General features: G+C 51.4%; 1 protein-coding gene across 1 annotated transcript; it reads left to right on the forward strand.

The window, feature by feature from the left end:
• Positions 1 to 5,018: 5,018 nt before the first annotated feature.
• On the forward strand, positions 5,019 to 19,902 carry CYP11A1 (cytochrome P450 family 11 subfamily A member 1). The gene is made up of 9 exons (XM_024557503.4): positions 5,019 to 5,355; positions 9,374 to 9,529; positions 11,030 to 11,226; positions 12,210 to 12,413; positions 13,196 to 13,353; positions 17,813 to 17,979; positions 18,249 to 18,327; positions 18,786 to 18,983; positions 19,589 to 19,902. The coding sequence occupies exons 1-9, from the start codon at positions 5,087 to 5,089 to the stop codon at positions 19,718 to 19,720; spliced, it is 1,560 nt and encodes a 519-aa protein (XP_024413271.1). The 5' UTR covers positions 5,019 to 5,086; the 3' UTR covers positions 19,721 to 19,902.
• The last annotated feature ends 877 nt before the right edge of the window (positions 19,903 to 20,779 follow it).

Below are 20,779 nucleotides of genomic sequence, written 5' to 3' on the forward strand. Positions count from 1 at the left end.
TGATTCCAGCAGCGATGGAGGGGCAGCGGTGAAGGCACTTTGTCCATGTGATTCATCTCTATAATCAGTCAACTTAAGGAGATTATCCCAGACAATCTGGCGGGCCTGATTCAATCAGTCCAAAGGCCTGAAGAGCAGAGCTGCGGTTTCCTGAAGACGAAATTCCACAGTGGATGGCAGCTTCAGCTCGAGCCGAGAGCCCCAGCCTGCCCTTCCCGACCTCCTGACCCATGGACGTCCGACTTGCCCCGTCGGCCGCACAATTGCATAAGCCAGTTTCTTGCAACAAATCTATTAAAACATATCTCCTCCTAGTTCTGCTTCTCTAGATGAACCTGCATTTTTAAATCATCTCTACAAGTTATTTGTACAAAACCATACCTTGTAGGAAAAAAGATTTCAACCACTCAGAAAAAAGAAGAAAACAGAAAGAGGTTAATTAGAAAAGGACTGGAAGGAAATAGGTATATCAAAATGTTTTTAACAGGGCGAGCGTTTACCTCAGGGTGCCAGTGCGGTCTCTGTAACAAACCTTTTTGCCCCTCTCCCCCGCCTTTGCATCAAACACGCCTTGTCGTGAGATGTTCTCTCTGGTTCCTACAACGTGCCCTTAATGAGCTAAAGCTTACGGGGCGTGATTTTAAAACAGACTGATACAAACGATTCAACTTAGCTGCATTCATTCGGTGTGAATAACGTTGTAGGGTGCGATGGACTTTGAGCAATGTGATTTGCTGTTTACTGTAACGATCGTGTAAAAGCAGGGCGGAGCTGGGGCTGTCCCTCAGAGGAACCGCCCTGCACATCTTACACCTCAAACCTGGGAGAGCTAAGGACACTGCAAATAACCTTCGGACCGGGCCCAGGGGGGCGCCTGTTCCAAAACTGTTTACGAAGATAAGAGAGCATTTGACCACTGCACTGATGTTTCCTGGACTGAAAATGAGTAGCAATGTTACAGAGCAGGAGGGTGGGGGTGGTTCACGATAAATTATTACAGAAAGGATTCCGCCTTTCTGTCTCTGGAGGTTCCTTCCCCCCACGCCCACCTGCTAGGTTCGCAATGCCCGCCGCCAGAGGAAAGACGTCTCTCAATGCCAGAGACTGGTGAAAAGGAAAGGAATTGTTTATTCAAAAGTTACACAAACTTAGAATAATGACCTAATGTCTTCAGTAAGATACTAAAGTCCTCTAGAATACCCACAGATGCACAGTCCTTCCCTCTCCCTGTGCCCAGTCCGGGGTACCGTGTCTCAGGAAAAGAAGTAGAAGTCCGTGATTCAGGCTCCCGGCACCATCAGCTGTGTGGCTGCTGCAATCTCCAGTTAATCCAAAGCCATGTGGCACCTTCTCATGGCCCAGCAGCAAGAGTCCTTTCTTCCCTTTCTCTATGGCTGCAAAGTCTCTCCTGCTGCCTAAGCCGCGTGGCAAGAAGAAGCACTCCAAAACCTCGTGGTCCTCTTTACTCTCCTTCAGAACCGCGTGGTCCTTTTCCCCACTCCTAAAACCTTGTGGTCCTCCCTACTCTTTGAAGCCGCGTGGTCTCTCTTTTACTTCAGAGCCGCATGGTCTCTACTTCCCTTCAGAGCCACATGGTCTCTTCCTCCCTTCAGAGCCACATGGTCTCTCTTCTTCCCTTCAGAGCCACATGATCTCTCTTCTTCTTCAGAGCCGCATGGTCTCTCTTTCCCTTCAGAGCCACATGGTCTCTCTTTTTACCTATGGCTGCCGGGCCTAGGTTTAAATCCCAGTTCCCATCTTCCTTTGCAGCCCATTTCCGACTCCTCCTACAGTCAGCTACACCTGCCAGCATCCCCGTATTCTTCCAGCTTTACTGGGCTGCCATAGTAAGTCTGGGCAGGTGTGGCCCCATGGCTTGGAGCCAATCATCTCCAAGCTCTCACGCAGGCCCTGTAACCAGGGGGAGTTGCTTCCCAGTCCCATCTTGGGTGGAAGTCACTCCCATCTCCCTGGCTCAAAGCAGGGCCACAGCTATTTAACATATCCATGAAACCAGTTAAAGGTTATAGATATGTTAAATGACTGCCAGGGGTTAGCTACAAAGCTCTTGCTACCCAAAACAGCTCTGAATGGCCCTGTTCCATGTGTCCCATCCCCCCTGGCTCAGGCCTGTAGGGGTGAGGACATCCTATATACATTTTTCTAATGTTTCCGGGACACCCCGAGTCCTGGACCCCATTACAAATCCCTTCTTGGGGCCCTCCTCTTGGCTGCACCCTGCTTCAGCAACATTGTTTAGAATTGACATTACTATGTTATCTGCACCACGGGAATGCCTTAGTGAGGTCATTGTTCCTTGCCCTTTCTCAAAAATACCCATTGCCTTTGTCTCCCATTCAGGACGCTATCTGGTCTTAGCTATTCTTACCGATCTCAAAGGCTTGTTGCCTCTAACTTTGAAGGCTTTTTATTTGTAGATTAACACTACTTCTGTATCATTCAGAGTTCTTAGTTGTCAAGAACAGAATTCACTCCAGCTAAGGTTTTGCAGGGAATGGATTTATCAAGGGACATGACCAGTTCCACAAAGTCTCCAAGCGGGTAAGATAACCAGGCTTATGGGGCATAATTTAAAGATTTTATTTATTTATTCTGAGAGATAGGGGGAGGGAGGAAGAAAGAGAGGGAGGGAAACGTAAATTGGTTGCCTTTTGTTCATGCCCAGCCCTGCCTGGGGACCTGCCCACAACTCAGGCATGTGCCCTGACTGGGAATCAAACCAGCAACCCTTTGGTTTGTAAGACAACACCCAACTAGCTGAGCTACACCAGTCGGAGCTGGGGTGTGATTCAAAAATAAGTTAACTTTAGCCCTGGCCAGGTTGTTCAGTGTGTTGGAGCATCACCTTGAATACCAAAATTTGCTGGCTCAATCCCGGTCTGGGCTGGGAAGGGAGGCAATGAGCGATGTTTCTCTCACTCTCTCTCTTTCCGGTCTCCACTCCTGTCTCTCTACAGTCAGCAAAATATCCGTGGTGGGGATTACAAGAAAAAAGTTTATTTTAAAATTATGTGTCAGGAATATCACCCATATTACATGCCGGGGCTGCCTTGGTGGCCACTCACGAACCGCCCCCCACCCTGCGCCCCCTCCAGGCCTCACGTGCAGCAGCTGGCCCAGGTCACAGGTCTCTGGCAGCCACATGTACCAGAAAGGGTTTCACAGGGGGCCCACTCCCTCCTCTCAACCAAAATGTCACTAGGGGGTGTGTGTTGAGGGAACCCAAGTCATCCACCTGCATTCCAGCTGCAAGGGGTACTGGGAAAGTGAGTATGAAAAATTATGTTAGAAAATGATTTTTTTGGCGTTTTTTTTACTGTGGTTAACTTCTATTTCATGAAATGCGAATATCACAAGTTTGTACTTCAGGTGGGTTTTTACATATGTAAACACACAGATCAAGAGAGAATATTTCTAGCCCCAGAAAGTTCTCTCATGCCCTCTCCCAGTCATTCCCCCACAAGAGAACCACTTCTAACACCCTAAATTCATGTTCCTATTCTTGAACTCTGTCCAAACAAAATCCAACTTGTCAACACAGGGAATGTCCAAAAACGGTAGGAAAATCTCATAACAATTTATTCGAGCCAAACAGAGGATCCGCCTGGAAGCAAGATACCAACGGACTGGGAACAGCGCTTCTCCGCGCGGCGGTGTGTGGCTTCTTTCCCGCGTCTAGCGTTAAGGAGGGAATATGAGGAAGGCTGTGGGAAGGGGGGAGAAAGCAAGGTGGGGTTGGGTTGTAGCTGATGCATGCTCTGCTCTGCAAACGAGTCATTTGCAAAATACGCGAACTTAGACACCCAGACGCAAAGGGCAGAGCTTGCTTAAGGCAAAGATAAACCTGTTGCTAAAGGAGTTACAGGCTCAGGGCCAGAATGCCTACCCTGACCTTCTCGGCTAGGAATTCACAATCAGATCACCCTGTGAGGTCACTCTGCATGGGACCTTTTTTCCACTGGCGCTCAGTATTTACCGGCGCTCTTTGTGGCTGCCTTCCTTCACGCAGCATTGAAGACTCAGGAGACTAATTTTTCCTGTGTGTTCTTTTTTAATCTTCTTTTTTCTTTTTTAAAATGTTTTTGGGAGAGGGGAGGGAAGGAAGAAAGATAGAAAGAGAGAGAGAAACACTGACGTGAGTGAGGAACATCCACCTGTGGCCTCTCGCACGCCCCCTGGTTGGGATGAAACTGGCAGCCCCCAGGGATGTGCCCTGACTGAAAATGGAACGTGTGACCTTCCGGTTTATAGGACAAGACTCTATCAACTGAGCCACACCAGCCAGGGCACTTGTTTGTCCCTTGCCTCAGTGTTCTGCAACGAGCAAAATACGACTGTGACTGAATATACTTTTACAGTGAGTAGTTAGTATCTTTAAAGATGATAATAGTAATACCTGCCAATTACAGCATTTTCAGAAAATAGTGTACACACCCACCCACACACATATAATATGTTTTTTGGGGGGCGTAAGCAGAGAAAGTAGGACTTCAAAAATCAGGGAACTATAGAAGAAATAATAAGAACAAAAACAAAATCAAGGAACTATACAAAAACAGCTTATTATATATATTTATAGCGGGGTCACAATTAAGATGTATGTTACCCCAAAGCTGCAAGGTGCCTACAGCCTCCTCTTGGGCCCCCACTGTCCCCAAGCCCAGGCTGTTGGCAGGCACTGACGGACCTCTGCCAGGAGCTGAGTCCCACCTCAGCGGTCGGCAAGATGCCCCAGCAGAGGAGGAGCACAAACCTGCACCCGTTCTGTACCACGTGAAGGGCCTGCTGGGGCCTGGCCCTGAGGACAGAGACAGAGGGAGCTCCTTGTGCTTTGGAGAACCTCTCTGGCTGCAGAAATGCCAGACTGAGCCTCGGTACCACAGTCCGGGAGGGGCCGTGTGGGCGGGAGCCAACCCAAGGAGGAGGAGAGTAGTCGCCTGCTCTGTCAGCTTCTGCCTTGACCTTGAGCTGGCAGATAATAAGCTGGGCCCCAGGGGCCCACAGCCAATCTCTTGTCAGGCCCTGCTGCGGTAGGAGTAGGGACAGTGGCAACCTCGGGGACAGCATGCTGGTCAGGGGGCTTCCTCTGCGCTCAGTCCTGATCAAAGGCTGCCAGCCGCTCCTGAGTGCCCCGCAGGAGGGGCCAGGGCACTCCAGGGTGCCCGCTGGAGAGGGAGCCCGAATCTCCACCCGCACGCCTCGCCCTTTCAGTGAGATTCCCTCCCCTGGTGACAATGGCTGGCTGAATCTGTACCATTTCTGGAGGGAGAAGGGCTCACAGAATTTACACTATCACCAAGTCCAGAACTTCCAGAAGTATGGCCCCATTTACAGGTAAGCCTGACACAGGGCGGGGGCTGGTAGGGAGGGAGAGGCGCCTGGGCAGCCCCGCTGTGCTCCGCCTCCCTAAATTGTCTGCTTGCCCATTTCAGGTGCCTGTCCACCTTCCGACTTTATTTTTTCCATGCCTGGTGATGGTGGCAGGAGGACAGATAAGGCTTCCCAGACAGTGGGTTCAGTTCCCAGTTCCCAGCCTCAACGCCTCCCAGATCCTACACCCTTTGAAACTTTGTGGGGATGGGTGGGAGGGTGGTAAGGGAACAGGCCTGGTTAACTGCCTCCCTGTATCCGTTATCCTCAGGACTCCTTGGAAGGTAAGTTTATCATCCCCATTGTCACAAAGGGACTAAAGCTCGGAGGCTGGGATTCTTGCTCTGCTCACTGAACTAGATCCTTACCCTATTGGGGTGCTGGCCTTGCCCCTCAGTTCTGTGTGTCTCTGGAGCAGCTGATTTTTCCCCTTCCACCTGGCCTGGCTAGAGCCCCTCTTCCGCAAATATCCATCTTGCTTTCTGCCAGGAAGAAGGGATTTTGGTTTTTTGGCCTCTTAGCGCTGCCACTCCCGGTGGTAGAGGGGTGAGGCGGTAAGTGGGGGGCGGTGGTGGGGATGGGGGGGCGGGGAGTGAGGGGGGTAACAGGTATCTGAGGGCTGCCTCTTGTGGCCTGTCTTGCTTGTCCTGGTTAGTAGTTTCTAAGGTGAGTCACCTTCAGGCCATGCCTGGGTTCTTTTCTGAGAGCATAGTTGAGCAGAATGGGAGGTGGTAGAGGTGACAGTTGGTACAAAGAGGGAACATCAGGAGGGACAGTGCACTTTACTGTGAGTGACGGGGAAAAGGCATCATAGGACATGTTGGCCGGCTGGGTGGGTGGGGGCTGGAGGGCAGGTTTGTTTGTGTAGGGGTCCAGCTGCTCACTCAATGGGGGTCACTTCCTCCCTCTCCCACTACCCATTTGGAAGCCTAAAGGGCCTCTTTCACAGCTGGTTGGAGGCCGGAAGGCCCCAGGCTAAGTGTCAGGCTTGGGGGAAGATTGCTCCTGGCTCTGTCGTCTCCTCCTCTCTCTCCTACGCCTGTCAGTGCCTCTATCCCTCAACCTCCCTTCAGGGTAAGCCCTTGCTATTCCCTGCTTCCTGTGCCCCACCAGGAACCCTTTATCAGCCTCCTTTCTGTGTTCTGAGTCACTTTCACCTGAGCCTTGCAGCACGTCCTTGAAGTTGGTATTGTAACCCCCATTTTCCTGATGGGGAAACTGAGGCTCAGGGAGGAGTCTTGCAAGGTCACGTAGCTTGTCAGGGAAAAGCCAGTGCTGGAACTCCAGTTGTCTGCCTCCCAGCTCAGCATGTCACCATTATATTCTAACATACAGCCTAGAAATGATAAACTGAATAAGGCACTTAAAATACAAATTCTATAGGTTATTCTTTTTGTTATTAAAAAAAATCTTATTTGTGTATTTTTAGAGAGAGGGGAAGGGAAGGAGAAAGAGAGACAGAGAAATACCAATGTGTGGTTGCTTCTCACATCCCTATGGGGAACCTGGCCTGCAACACTGGCATGTGCCCTGACTGGGAATTGAACCAGCAACCCTTTGGTTCACAGGCCAGAACTCAATCCACTGAGCCACAGCAGCCAGGGTCTTTTTGTTGTTTTTTAATTGAACTTATTGGCATGGTTAATAACATGATATAGGTTTCAGGCATATAATTCTATAATACATCATTTGTGTATAGTATCGTGTGTTCACCACCCCAAGTCAAGTCTCCTTCCATTGCTATTTATGCCCATTTACCCTCTTCTACCTCCTCCCACCACTGTAGGTTTTTTCTTAATACAAAGGCTCTTTTTGTTCATATTTATAGAACAATTTGGAAAATAGAAACATGCACACATGAAAAATTGAAATCAGATTCAATCTCAATTTTGATAACATTTATGTACCATTAGGAATGTGGATATATTATATACGCTGTTTGGTGTTGTCCTACAGCAATATATTGAGGACTTCTTTCCTCTTTTCTCTCTTTAATATAGTTTTAAAAGGCAGCATCACAGCCCGTAGTTTGGATGAACCATACTTTTTTGGCCAGTACTTTAAAGTGGACGTTGGGTTTTTCTGCTATTAGACATGACGGTGATGGTGACGGACATCATTCATCAGGCCCCATTGCCCCATGTCAGATCGTTGCCTTGGGCTGGGTTCCCAGAGGCCGAATTGATAACAGTAGCAGCTCAAGGACACTGCTGAGCCAGGGTTGGGAGATGGAGCTAGTGGTGTGAGGGCTCGCAGCAGCTGGAGAAACATGGAGGGGATTTCCTGGGAGACTTGGGAAGGTAGGCCCAGGGTTTCTAGGTCAGTGGTTAAAGTAGAGCTCTCTCCCTCTCCTCCTCCCCTCTCCTCCCAACCCCTCCTCCCCTTCTCTTTCTTCTGGGAAGGAGGAAGGTGAGAGGGAAGGGAGGGGCAGAGAGGAAGGAGGAGAGGGAGGGAGGGAGGGTAAGAGCAAGAGGGAGAGGGAGAACCAGAGGGAGAGAGAGCAAGAGAGAGCGAGAGAGAGAGGGAGAGAGAGCGAGAGAGAGAAACTGAACTAATACGTGTATATATTTCTAGTATTTTGCCTTGAAGAGTAACTTGAATTAACTTTCCTGTGCAAAAGGCAGACACACACTCACGAAGGCCAGGTGCAAGTGGGAAGCGGAATTTTCTGTGGTTTTCTAACAGTTGTATTTTAAAAGAGACTGTTTGCAAAGTGCTTTGTGAGGTATATCTTGAGGATGAAAAAGGTGCTTTGTGGAAATTAGCTTTACTGCCCAGAGATTCCTAACTGGGCAGGTCTGGGGGGTAGTCACGCCCCAGACATTTAACTTCTTTAGTAAAAGGTTTGTCTTTGCCTCAAGCCACCCCTGTCCCTTGTTTCTGTACGTCTGGGTTAACACACCTCTGAAATGCCTCTTTCAGACCCTTCCTTCTAAAGCGGACCGTCCTCCAGGGAGCACCTACTGCCGACTCTCTTGTACTGCAGTCCCAGCCTTGCCTTCTCTTGCCTCCCTGTAATCTTCCTTACTTCCCTCCTTGATTTCAAATGCGGGAAAGAAACCGCACAGCCGTCGCTCTCTGATGTCCAGAACATTTGAGATCTTGCTTCCTGGCAATTCCTCGGTTTTAGTTCAAATAAACTCTTATAAAATTCTTGCAAGTTTGGACATTTCTCTTTTTTTCAATCCTCACCAGAAGATATATCTACAACTATATTTTATTATTGATGAGCGAGAGAGAGAGAGAGAAAGAGAGAGAGAGATTGATGGGTTACCTCCCCTACGTGCCCTGACTGGGTATTGAACCCACAACCCTTTGGTGCATGGGAGGGTGCTTCAACCAACTGAGCCACCCAGCCAGTGCTGGACGTTTCTTATGTCAACACTCTGTACCTGGGTCAGTGTTGTTTTAATAGAGAAGTGCTTTATCAGGCCTGGGACTCTCAGAGGCAGACGGCCACTCCTAAAATTTCAATCCTAGAGCCTAGGATTGACTGGCCTGTGCATGACCTGCCTAGCAAGCTACACGGAGTCATTCCAGTTCAGGGCCACTCAGGAACACTCAGGAAGAACGAGCACGGGATGAGTTTGGGATGCAGGACTTGACGGCCCCTGGAAGGTGAGTGGGCACAGGCTGGTGCTGGAGGCCAGGCTGTGGTATGTCTGCAGCCAGGGGGTAGTAGGAGGATGATAGCGCTGTCACTCACACAAAGCCGTAGACCCCGTCCTCTTCTCCTTTAGCAGCCCTGTGACACAGGCATTCATGTCCATTCTATAAAAGACGAAACTGAGACTCAGAGCGGGTGAGAGGCAACAAGAACATGTTGGAAACGGAATCCGCTTCCAGGGCCATCTGCTCTGCGTTCTCAGCCATAGAGCGGTTACCACTGGGCCAAGGCTCACCCCCACCCCCCACCTGATTGCACAGCGTCTCCACAGCTCTCCTGGAATTCTTACGCCATAGCCCTTCTCCTTCCCTCCAGGGAGAAGTTTGGCAACGTGGAGTCGGTTTTTATCATCGACCCTGAAGATGTGGCCCTTCTTTTTAAGTGTGAGGGTTCCACCCCAGAACGATATTGCGTCCCGCCCTGGCTTGCCTATCACCAACATTACCAGAGACCCATCGGGGTCCTGTTCAAGTGAGTCTGGGACATCTCCCAGGGGCGGGAGGGAGATTGTGGGCCTCTGTGGCAAGGGCAGAGGCGGGGGAAGGGGGCTGGGGCCAGGCTTGCTCTGTCCTTTCTAGCTGGGGCCTCTAGGCAAATCCCGGTCAGCTTCCTGCCTCCATAAAACAAGTGGTAGTGACGGTGACCTGCTGTGCCAGCTGAAGATCTGAATGCATAATTAGAGACCTTGCAAAGTTCTCACTCATTTGGCTCATTCATTAAGTCCCATCTTATTGAGCACCTATGATTTGCCAGACCTTGGTTGGGCCAGGCTCCAGGGGTTCAGGGACAGGTAGGGCAGGGGCCCACCACCACGGGTTCCCACGCTGCTGCTCCTCACAAACTTTGGCGAGGATATGGAGCAACTAAACTCTCCCAGATTGCCGGTGGGATAAGAACGGGTGCCGGCGCTTTGGAAAACAGTGGGGGGGGGGCGGCGTGATTTGAAGGTACACGATCCTGTGATGCAGCAGCTGAGCTCTTTAAGGAGCATTCTGGGGGGAAGATGCCGGGACGCTGGCCGCAGGGCCGTTCATAAAGCGCAAAACCGAGGAGACCCCCAAATGCCCAAGAGGAGCACGGATGAGTGAGTGGTGGCCTATGCCACTCGAAATGAACGAACTCAGTGGCCACCGCCCCCTTACCCACCCCGGTACAGAGGATACTGAGAGAGAGAAAACTGAGTGAAAAACAGCAAATCCCCCAAGGCATGACAGCTTTCTAAAGCAGTTATTTTAAGAAAGTGTGTTTTAGAAATATACGTAGATCAGGTAGAATTAGACATGAAAGCAGGCAAGGGAGTCACATTGGTGGTCCCCCTCGTTGGGGAGGACCAGGTGGACACATGTAAATTACTGTAACGTTCCTAGTTTTCCTGTTGGGTGGTGAGTTTTTGATATCATTCTTTTTTAAAATTCTTTCCCCCCCCCTTTTTTTCTTTGCATAATACCATTCTTACAAACAAACAAAGCGTCCAAACTAGAAAGAGGTCTTTGTGTGCATCTGTTTTCAAGAGTGGGCCAGAAGCTGAAGTTTATCATGAGCCCAGTCCGGGACACCTGAGGTCCCCACCACCGTCAATAATGGGGTGTGCTAAGGGGTGCAGCGGAGAGGTGGGTCAGTTGTGTCTGTGTGGTGACCAGGGAAGAGGACAGATAGGGGCCCTCGAACAACAGCCAGGAGGAAGTGGCAGTGATGGGGAAGGCACACCTGCAGCCGAGGCAAAGACTAGGGGGCTTGAAAGAGACTTAGTCCCTGGCTCGCAGCAGCAGTGGGGGGCAGCCAGGTTTTGTTCTCCTTCATCCAGCAGAAGCAGTGAGCTGGCGGGGAGTCAGAGGGTGTTGGGAGGAGGTGAGGGCGGGTGCCTGGGAGCGCTGAGCTCTGCTCTGTGGGAGAGCCCGGTGGTCAGTCCCTCGGTGTGTGCCAAGCCTGGGGTTTGTGACCAGGACGGCCCAAGGGCCTGTGTTTCCACAGGAAGTCAGGAGCCTGGAAGAAAGACCGTCTGGCCCTGAACCAGGAGATGATGTCTCCAGATGCCGTGAAGAACTTCATCCCCCTGCTGGACCCAGTGTCCCAGGACTTCGTCAATGTCCTGCACAGACGCATCCAGCAGGGCTCTGGAAAGTTCTCAGGCGACATCAGTGATGACCTGTTTCGCTTCGCCTTTGAGTGTAAGGGGCTTGTACCTGCTTGGCAGCTGTCTTGGGGTTGGGAGAACCCTGCAAGCCACCCTGAGACCCAGCCAGCATAAGAAGTGATAGGACTGGCTTTTAGGGTGAGCTAGTAGTGAACATACCCTCTGCCATCAGTTCCCCAGCGGAAGCTGAGCCCTCTTGTCTAGCATTCTGTGCGGGCAAGGATCTCCAAAATGTCGGTCCCCACTGCCACCCTCAGCCCCTCCATTCTGTAAGTTTCAGTCTCCTAGGACATAGAATTTGGAGGTCTTGGAGGGGAGGGGAGGGCTGGGTGGTTAATATGAAGTGGGTATGTAAGGGTGTGTAGGAGCTGTCCAGATGAGGTGAGGAGGTTGGGCAGTCTAGGCAGAGGGAACAGCTAATGCAAAGGTCCTGTGGCATGATGGGGTATCATTTGATCACTGCAGGGGATTTGGGGTACCCAGAGTTTGGTATAAAAATCAGCATCAAATTCCTGAACTCATGGGTGGGGACAACTTGGGGTTGTTGTGACTTCTCCGGTCCAGCCAGAGCGGGCCCTGGATGGCCGATTGCCGGGGCTTTATGTCTCCTAGTCTCCCATCGGGCCCGTTTCAGGACGTATTTAGCCAATTCAGTCAATTGTAGGAGAAATACCTCTTCCCAGGAGCAACGCCCAGAGGCCGCTTGGGATGCTGGTGGAAGGGTGGGTAAAGCAGTTTCATCCCAACCTGGGACCACTCTATTGGAGATTGCTTTCCACCCAAATGATCCCTTTTCAGGGTCTTCTGCTTGTCCCTCAAAAGGACCTGAGTGGCTGCCAGAAGCGCAGTTTTCCTCAGTCCCGAAATTTCAGCCCCATAAACCTCGGGCCTGTGTTTCTTTACTGAAGGAGACTAGGCTGGGGCCAGGAGATTGTACGGGTTGGCAGGTTCCTGGGAGCTGAGGCTCTCAGGTGGCCAGGTTGGAAAAGGTCCCTCAGCTTGTGCCTATCCCTGCAGCCATCACCAACGTCGTGTTTGGGGAGCGTTTGGGGATGTTGGAGGAGGTCGTGGACCCCGAGGCCCAGCAGTTCATCGATGCCGTTTACCAGATGTTCCACACCAGTGTCCCCATGCTCACGCTCCCCCCACACCTGTTCCGTCTGCTCGGGATGAAGACATGGCGGGACCATGCGGCCGCATGGGATGTGATTTTCAGTAAAGGTGAGGATTCCTCTGGCTGGACCCTGGGCAGCTCAGTCTGGGGGCCTGGAGAGCCTCGTCTACCTCAGAGGGTGGGAAACCCAGGCCTTGGTGAGGACACACACACACACATGCACGCACACGCACACAGCTGGAAGCCCTAAGCATCAGCTTGCCTCTCTGTCCCAAGTTATGTCAATGGGCACTGACTTGCCACGTAGGAAGCCCATGTTCTGGTGGGCAGTGATGGGCCTCAGGAAGGTCCTAGAAACCCTGGAAATGGTGGGATGAAGGCCAACCATTGGGATGGTTAGATTTTTATGGGGAAGGAAGATCAAAGATGTCCATCCTGTTCTTCCAAGGTCCCCAGCATGGGTTAAGGACCAGTGGTTTAGACCCAGCTGTGCTGGGTGACAGACTGGGACTCGGGAGAGAGAGACTAGTAAAGTAGGGTGGAGAAAGCTGATTGGAGTGTGGTGACCAGGCAGATCGGGGTTCAAATCCCACTCTGCTCCTGACGCCTATCCGACTTTGGGCAAGTCGCTACCCTCTGTGGGCTTCTGTTTTCTTACCTGTAAAATGGGGATGATATCACTTACCCCACGAAGCTCTGGTCAAGAATTAGACAAAGAAACAGATAGGAAGGACTTGGAAGATGGTATGTGCTCAGTACAATGGCAGCCCAGAAAGCACAGAGCTCCAGAATCCTCAAGCCCTTCGTACCACCTCTCACTAAGGGTCCCTTCCTTCCCTCCGGCCACACACAGCCTCACTCTTTTTTTCCCCCTTCTGTCTGTCCCCAGCTGAGAAATACACCCAGAACTTCTACTTGGACCTGAGACAGAAGAGAGACTTCAAGAGTTACCCGGGTGTCCTCTGCAGCCTCCTGGGAAATAACAAGCTGCTCTTTGAGGACGTCAAGGCCAACGTTACGGAGATGTTGGCAGGAGGCGTGGACACGGTGAGGTGACTGCAGGGACACGCTCTGTCCTTTCCTGTGCCCCTGTGTCCTTTCCCCTTGAGTTTGCCTCATCCGAAACCCTGTCCGGATGCAGATCTCCCTGTCCTAACGCCCTTTTCCTAAATACTCACCTCCTAGGAGGCCGAGGTCACGTCAGCCGCCCATGGAGCAGCCCTTGAGGTTGAACCAACAATTTTTCTTTTTTTAAGTTTATTTTTATTTATGTATTATTTTTAAAGTATATTTTATTGATTATGCTATTACAGTCTTCCCAATTTCCCCCCTTTATCTCTCCTCCGTCCTGCACCCCCCAATCCTCCAGCATCCCCCCCTTAGTTCATGTCCATGGTTTATACATATAAGTTCTCTGAATTCTCTGTTTCCTCTACCATTTTTGACTTCACCCCGTCTACTTTATGTCTACTAATTATGCTTCTTCTTCCCTGTACCTTTCCCCCCTATCCTCCCCTTCGCCACTGAAATCCCACAAATGGACTGTGATGTCCATTTCTCTGATTCTGTTCCTGTTCCAGTTATTTGCTTAGTGTTTGTTTTTGTTGTTTTTCTTTTTTCTTTTTAGGTTCATTTGTTGATAGTTGTGAGTTTGTTGTCATTTTACATTCATAGTTTTTGATCTTCATCCATTTCTTAGATAAATCCCTTCAACATTTCATGTAATAAGGGCTTGGTGATGATGAACTTCTTTAACTTGGCCTTATCTGGGAAGCACTTTATCTGTCCTTCTATTCTAAATGACAGCTTTGCTGGGGAAAGTAATCTTGGGTGAAGGTCCTTGCTTTTCATGACTTCAAATACTTCTTTCCAGCCCCATCTTGCCTGTAAGATTTCTTTTGAGTAATTAGCTGAGAGTCTTATGGGCACTCCTTTGTAGGTAACTGTCTCCTTTCCTCTTGCTTCTTTTAGGATTCTCTCTTTATCTTTAATCTTGGATAATGTAATTATGGTGTGCCTTGGTGTGTTCCTCTTTGGGTCCAACTTCTTTGGGACTCTCTGGGCCTCCTGGACTTCCTGGAAGTCTATTTCTTTCACCAGATCGGGGAAGTTCTCCTTCATTATTTTTTCAAATAAGTTTTTCATTTCTTGCTCTTGTTCTCCTTCTGGCACCTCTATAATTTGGATATTGGAACATTTGAAATTGTCCCAGAGGTTCCTAAGCTCCTCTTCATTATTTTTTTGAATTCTTGTTTCTTCATTCTGTTCCAGTTGGATGTTTATTTCTTCCTTTTTTTCCAAATCGTTGATTTGAGTCCTGGTTTCCTTCCTGTCACTGTTGGTTCCCTGAATATTTTGCTTTATTTCACTTTGTGTATCCTTCACTTGTTCTTTCATTTTGTGACCGAGCTCCATCAGTCCTGTGAGCACTTTGATTATCAGGGCTTTGAACTCTGCATCAGATAGGTTGGCTATCTCCTTATCGCTTAGCTCTCTTTGTGGAGTTTTGTTCTGTTCTTTCATTTGTGCCATATTTCTTTGTCTGGGTGCAGCTGATAAGTTGTAAGGGGACGGGGCCTTAGGTATTCACCCTGGCAGGGCAACCCTCTTTGCTGCACTGTGGCACTGTCTGCAGGGGAGGGGCCAAAGAGCGAACAATGCAGCTCACCTGCTCAGCTCTAGTGTACTTTCCAACAAACTCTCGTGTGAGATTGGGGGTTTCTCCCATCACAGCAACCCCCACTGTAGTCCACAGTCAGATCTGAGTCTCAGTGACTCATTTAGCCAGCCCCACCCGCTCGGTCCACCACCTGGCCTCGGGTTCTCTCCATGTACCCGTCTTACCAGTCTGGTTGGTCTGGTCGACTGTGTGTTTAGTTCCTTGGTTGTCAAAGTTCCATGCAGTTTGATTTTCTGGCACTTCAGGTTGTTTATTGTTTTTAGATCGATTATCATCCTCCTTTTGGTTTTGCAAGGAGGCGAAGGGTTTCTACCAACGCCTCCATCTTGCCTGGAACTCTCCAACAATTTTTCTTTACCTACGAGAAGGGAGTGACTAGACGTGGGTGGCAAACCCAGATCCTGCATGGGGTCTTTAAAGGGAAAGTCCTTCAGTCACACATGGGGGACACAGCTCCCTGGATTCAGGAAGGCAGGCAGGACCTCAGAAAAGCTGGCAGCCCATGGAATGTGCCCTGGCTCTGCCTTCTAGGGTCTTTTTGTTGTTTTCCATCCTCCCCCACATAGTGGTGTCTCCCTCAGGCCCTCCCCCAGGCAGCCCAATACCCAGAGCGTTCTCTTCTTGAACTCAAAACCTGTCTTCCTGCGTACCATTCCTTTCTCCAGTATCTCAATCCTTCCCATGCTAATGCGATACAGAGGGTTAATTACTTAGTGTTTATTGGTTATTAGTTATGATTCAGGCACTGAGACCATAAAGATGAACACGATAACTGTTTCAAATGGCTCAGAGAGGAGGGGGAGGTTAGTTTGCTAGAGCTGCCATACAAAGTACCTACACAGAATGGCTTAAACAACAGACATTAATTTTTCTCACAGTTCTGGAGCTAGAAGTCAAGTCAAGGTGTCAGCAGGGTTGGTTTCTTCAGAGGCACCTCTGCTCCCTGCGTCTGCACACAGTCATCTCTGTGTGTCTGTGTCTGACTGCCTCTTCTTATAAGGACACACCGGTCCTGTTAGATTAGGGCCACCCCAGTAACCTCATTTGACCTTATTACCTCTTCAACACCTTGTCTTCACATACAGTCACATTGCGAGGTATTGGGGGTTAGGACTTCAACATACAGACTTGGGGGAACACAGTTCAGCCCATGACAGAGAGATGGCGTGCGCACAGATGAGCAGCACACTTTGTTGTAGGGCGGGACGAGCAGGCCTGGACTGGGCAGCGACAATGCTGAGGAGAGGCCCAGCAGGACAGGGGAGAGCTCCACAGAGGAGCTAACAGTCAGCTTCTGCCTTGAAGGCTGCTGCCAGGAGGAGAGAGGAGGAGCAGCATTGCAGGACTAGGGAGAAGTATGTGTCAAAGTTCCCTGGGTGAATAGCTTTATTTTCTAGGTATCTCATTTATATTGTGCTCTACTGGAAGACTTCCAGTGCCTGTGGCAGGCTGCAGATGGAACATCTGAGTGTATCTTAAACCTAGTTCTTGTCAGTGATGGAGAAGGGATCTCCCCAAAATGCTCGCCTGCACCGAACCAGCTGCTACTGTTTGGTAATGTTTGCTGAGCACGCATTATGTGCAGGTAGGGCCGAAGCTTTTCACACGTATTAATTCATCAGGTGTTCACAAAACTATGAGGAATATTACTATTATCCCCATTTTTCAGGTGAGGAAACTGGGGTGCAGAGAGATTAAGTAACTTAGTTAAGGTCACACAACTAGTAACTTAGTTGACTACCTAAATAAACAAGTATTTGCCGAGTAGCCACTCTGTCCAGTCTTGGAAATAGTGAGGACAAACACACAGATTTGGTGGGAGCCTTGAAGGAGTACAGACTGGCTTCCTAGGCTGGGAAGGGAATTCTGGGGGGACGCAACAGCCGGAAGAAGATTTCTGGGCTTCAGGGGCTGTATGTAGCTCCGTACAGCTAGAGTAGAGAGTGAATATTGGAGAGAGCTAGTGGCGAGGCTGGGAGCAGTGGCAGGTGTTGGGGGACCCTGTACATAAGGTCAGAAGCTCTGGACTTGAACTGTGGGATCTGGGGAATCAAGCAAGGTTTTCACACTGGGAAGTGGCTGGATGGCACGCTTTTGTGATTCCTCCTACTGGAAGAAGGAGAGTGTTCAAACCTCTTGTGTAAAAGTATGATTCTTGGTAAGATATTTGCAACAACACATGTTTTAACCCTAGGAAGGAGGGCTGCACCAGCCTGGGGCCCTGCCACAGAGGTATGTGGGACCATGGGGCTTGATGAGGGCCACTGAAACCTCCAGGGAAGGGCTAACGCTCGGGCTGCCGCTAACACTGAGATGAGCAGGTTTGTCTCAGCGTACACCACGGGCTAATTGCAACACGCACAGGAACCAGGGCGGTGGTCCTGGTCCCATTATCTGAGCCTTCTTCCCCACTTGGCTGCTATAGGCAAATGTGAAGGTTTGGGGAAGGTCTACTGGGGAGAGGACTGCTGTTTAACCGGCATTTCAAAAGGCATGAGAGCCAGTCAGTGGACAGCTGTTACAGCAGGGCGCTGGGGCCGCCTGAGGTCCTGTGGAAGAAGCCATTGGCTGTGCGTGTGCCCTGTGCTGGCTGGGGAGCTGGTGGCCTCTGGTGACATGAGAGGCCAGGCTAGGGACAGGTGCTGCACCAAACATTTCTGCCTGGGCTAGAGAGAGCCTTCTGGGACATTTGTCTTTAGAACGAACTTTGCTTTTGTAGGTAATGGTCTCTGGGTACTGGGATGAGGGTGGGGGGAGGTTCTTGGAAATGAGGCCGCAGGAGAAACAGGCCTTCCTGGTCTTCTTCACCCCACACCCCTTTGCCAGACGTCCATGACACTGCAGTGGCACCTGTACGAGATGGCACGCAGCCTGAGAGTACAGAAGATGCTGCGGGAGGAGGTCCTGGCTGCCCGGCGCCAGGCCGGAGGGGACATGAGCAGGATGCTGCAGCTGGTCCCGCTTCTAAAAGCTAGCATCAAGGAGATACTGAGGCAAGCCCACACCCACCCATGCCTGCCCCCGGCCCCAGTCCTGGGCAGGGCTAGCGTGGTGCCTGGGGACAGAGTTGTAAGAATGGACTGGGGGGGGGGGTTGGTAGCAGGAAATGAGAAGTCTGGCAGAGAATGGGGAGGAAGACTAGAGCCCTGGCCCTGCCTCCAGATTCCCCTGGGGTGCTGCCACTGGGCCTGAGATGCCACGCTGGGCGGGGGGCTTTGTCCTGGCCTCCGGGCACTAGCTTCTGAACGTCTTCCTCTGGCAGACTCCACCCCATCTCCGTGACCCTGCAGAGGTATCTTGCAAATGACTTGGTTCTCCGAGATTACATGATTCCTGCCAAGGTAGGTACAGCAGGGCTGCGGGCCTGTCGGTCGGGCAGGGGGTTGGGCCGAGTGCAGTTGCATGCAGGCAGGGACTTCTGCCCGTCTTCCTGGAGCTGGCTGGTGGGTCTTTGGCAGCAGCAAGTGTGAAGGGCAGAGGTGGTAGGCACAGTGGGTGATCCCTGCAATGTTGCTGGAGCCCAGGGTTAGGAGGGCGACTCCATGGACTACATGGGTCTTGGGGGCCCTCTGATGCTGAGGAAAAGGCAGGAAAATCCCTTGGGCCGTCCCTGACCTAGTGGCTTCAGTCTTGGGTGAGACTCAGGAAGGAGTGGGGTTTTGTTCAAGGTCACACAGTGGGCAGTGTCTGCTGGACAGCTGGGCAGCGAGGCTGGGGAGTGGGAGTGGGGAGGGCTGCATTACCCTCTTGGCTACGAGGAGGTGAGACCTACTGAGGCTTCTGCTTGCCTTGTCCTCAGACGTTGGTGCAGGCGGCTGTCTATGCCATGGGCCAAGACCCCACCTTCTTCCTCAATCCGAGCAAATTTGACCCTGCCCGTTGGCTGGGGCAAAACAAGGACCTCATCCACTTCCGGAACCTGGGCTTTGGCTGGGGTATTCGGCAGTGCGTGGGCCGACGGATCGCCGAGCTCGAGATGACCCTCTTCCTCATCCATGTGAGTCTAGCCCGGGGACCTCTGGGCATCCTGGGCTGGCTGCGGCTCTAAGGAAAGCAGCAGCCCACCGGCCCAGGCTGAGTAGCTCAGTTGGTTAGAGTGTGGTCCTGATACACCAAGGTTTCGGGTTTGATCAGGGCACATACAAGAAGCAACCAATGAGTGCATGAATGGGTGGAGCAACAAACTGATGTCTCTCTCTGTCTTTCTCTAAAAAAAATCAATATGGAAAAAGAAAAGCACCAGCCCTCCTACTCCCATCTCAGTCCAGAGCCATCCCCGCCAATTCCTTGCTGCCTCCTCTTTTGGACTAATCCCCTTGTCACCCCTTGGGGCCCCCACCCATCTATCTGTCCCCCCATAGCAGTGATGAGATGGGGGTGGGGCAGGATAAGGTTTTGTAGAAATGAAAGTGAAAGCCTGAGTCAAGGAGACAGCACGAGTGGTGTGTTTTCAGGCACTGAGCAGGGTTAAGTAGGAGCTGGTGTGGGCCCTTTGGAGCTCCCCAAATCATACTCAACAGGCACCGCCTATAGGTGGATGAGCCTGGCCTAAGGGAGATGGATCCTCCCCACCTGTCCCCTAAGCCCACCCCTCTTTCTCAGATTCTGGAGAATTTCAGAGTTGAAATCCAACATCTCAGCGACGTGGGCACAACATTCAACCTCATCCTGACGCCTGACCAGCCCATCTTCTTTACCTTCCGGCCCTTAACCCAGGACCCGCCCCAGGTGTGATCACAGAGAACGGTGTGCAAGGAAGGCCGGGCTGTGGCCGGGCCCATGCAGGTGTCTGCACCCTCGACCCTCACTCCCCTACCCCTCCTGCTTTCTGCCTCAGCTCAGTGGAGGCACTCCTCTTCCACCCACCTCTTCCCTTCTTCTTCCACCCCGTGAAGGCAATAAAGGCCTGAACCATGTGAAGTGTTGTCATTTCTATCTGGCCCCTAAGGTACCCATCACTCCCGTGGAGGTGCTCTCTGACCTGGGTCAACAGCTGGATCTGTGCACAAATGGGGGACCTGAGGCAGCCACACCTGAAACCACTTCTGCTGGGGCCCACCCACCTACAGTAGCTCAGGAGCCAGTAGGATCCGGCCTCCTGCTGCCTGGGGATGAGGACGAGGCAGAGCAGGTGGGGGCGACTGCTACTGTGCAGCAGGAAGAGGGACAGAGGGCCTGGTGGAGCTCTGCTGAAAGAACAGGGCAGCCCAAGAGGTGTGGACCGGTCTTGGGTTCCGGGGAAGGCCCACCTATCAGAGGTGAGGCTCGTGCAGTGCTCTGCCTGGCTGAACTTGGGGTAGGAGTTCCAGGTGGGGTCATGAGGACTTCCTGCCAAGGTCCAGCCAGAGCCTTAGGCATGGTCAGGGCCGAGGCCTATGGGTGAAGGGCTGGTGTGAGCTGGCTGACCCTGGGGACAAAAGGCCAATATGCTTCCTCTGGCCCACCTTACCCTTCTCTGGGCTTCCTCAAGGCCTCAACGTCATTCTCCAGGGGGCCATGCCCACTTGTCCAAGCTCTGGGCAGAAGGCACGGAGATTGCAACAAAGTCTTTGGTCCATTATTTGAATTGCCTGACACTGGTCCCAATTTTGGTCCCCTCCCCCCATCTGAGTTCCATAACTCCTGACCTGAGCCAGGGGCCCCACCCTTTCTGGCGCTCAGCTACCTGAGTCTAAGTCCTGCCAGCAGGCAGAGGAGCCAGTTCTGCCCAGGACAGCAGCCCAGCTAGCTGGGAGTCTTCTACCAGGACCTGCAGGTTCTGAGTCCGCTGTTGGAGCCCTTCTGCTTTCCCCA

This window comes from Desmodus rotundus, chromosome 7 (genome assembly GCF_022682495.2).
Source record: "Desmodus rotundus isolate HL8 chromosome 7, HLdesRot8A.1, whole genome shotgun sequence".
Lineage (NCBI taxonomy): Eukaryota > Metazoa > Chordata > Mammalia > Chiroptera > Phyllostomidae > Desmodus > Desmodus rotundus.

Coding starts and splice junctions, on each gene's coding strand:
- CYP11A1 (XM_024557503.4), top strand. CDS start 5,087: ATGCTGGTCAGGGGGCTTCCTCTGCGCTCAGTCCTGATCAAAGGCTGC. Junction 17,980..18,248: donor AGCATCAAGGAGATACTGAG/GCAAGCCCACAC, acceptor TTCCTCTGGCAG/ACTCCACCCCATCTCCGTGA. Junction 18,984..19,588: donor TGACCCTCTTCCTCATCCAT/GTGAGTCTAGCC, acceptor CCTCTTTCTCAG/ATTCTGGAGAATTTCAGAGT.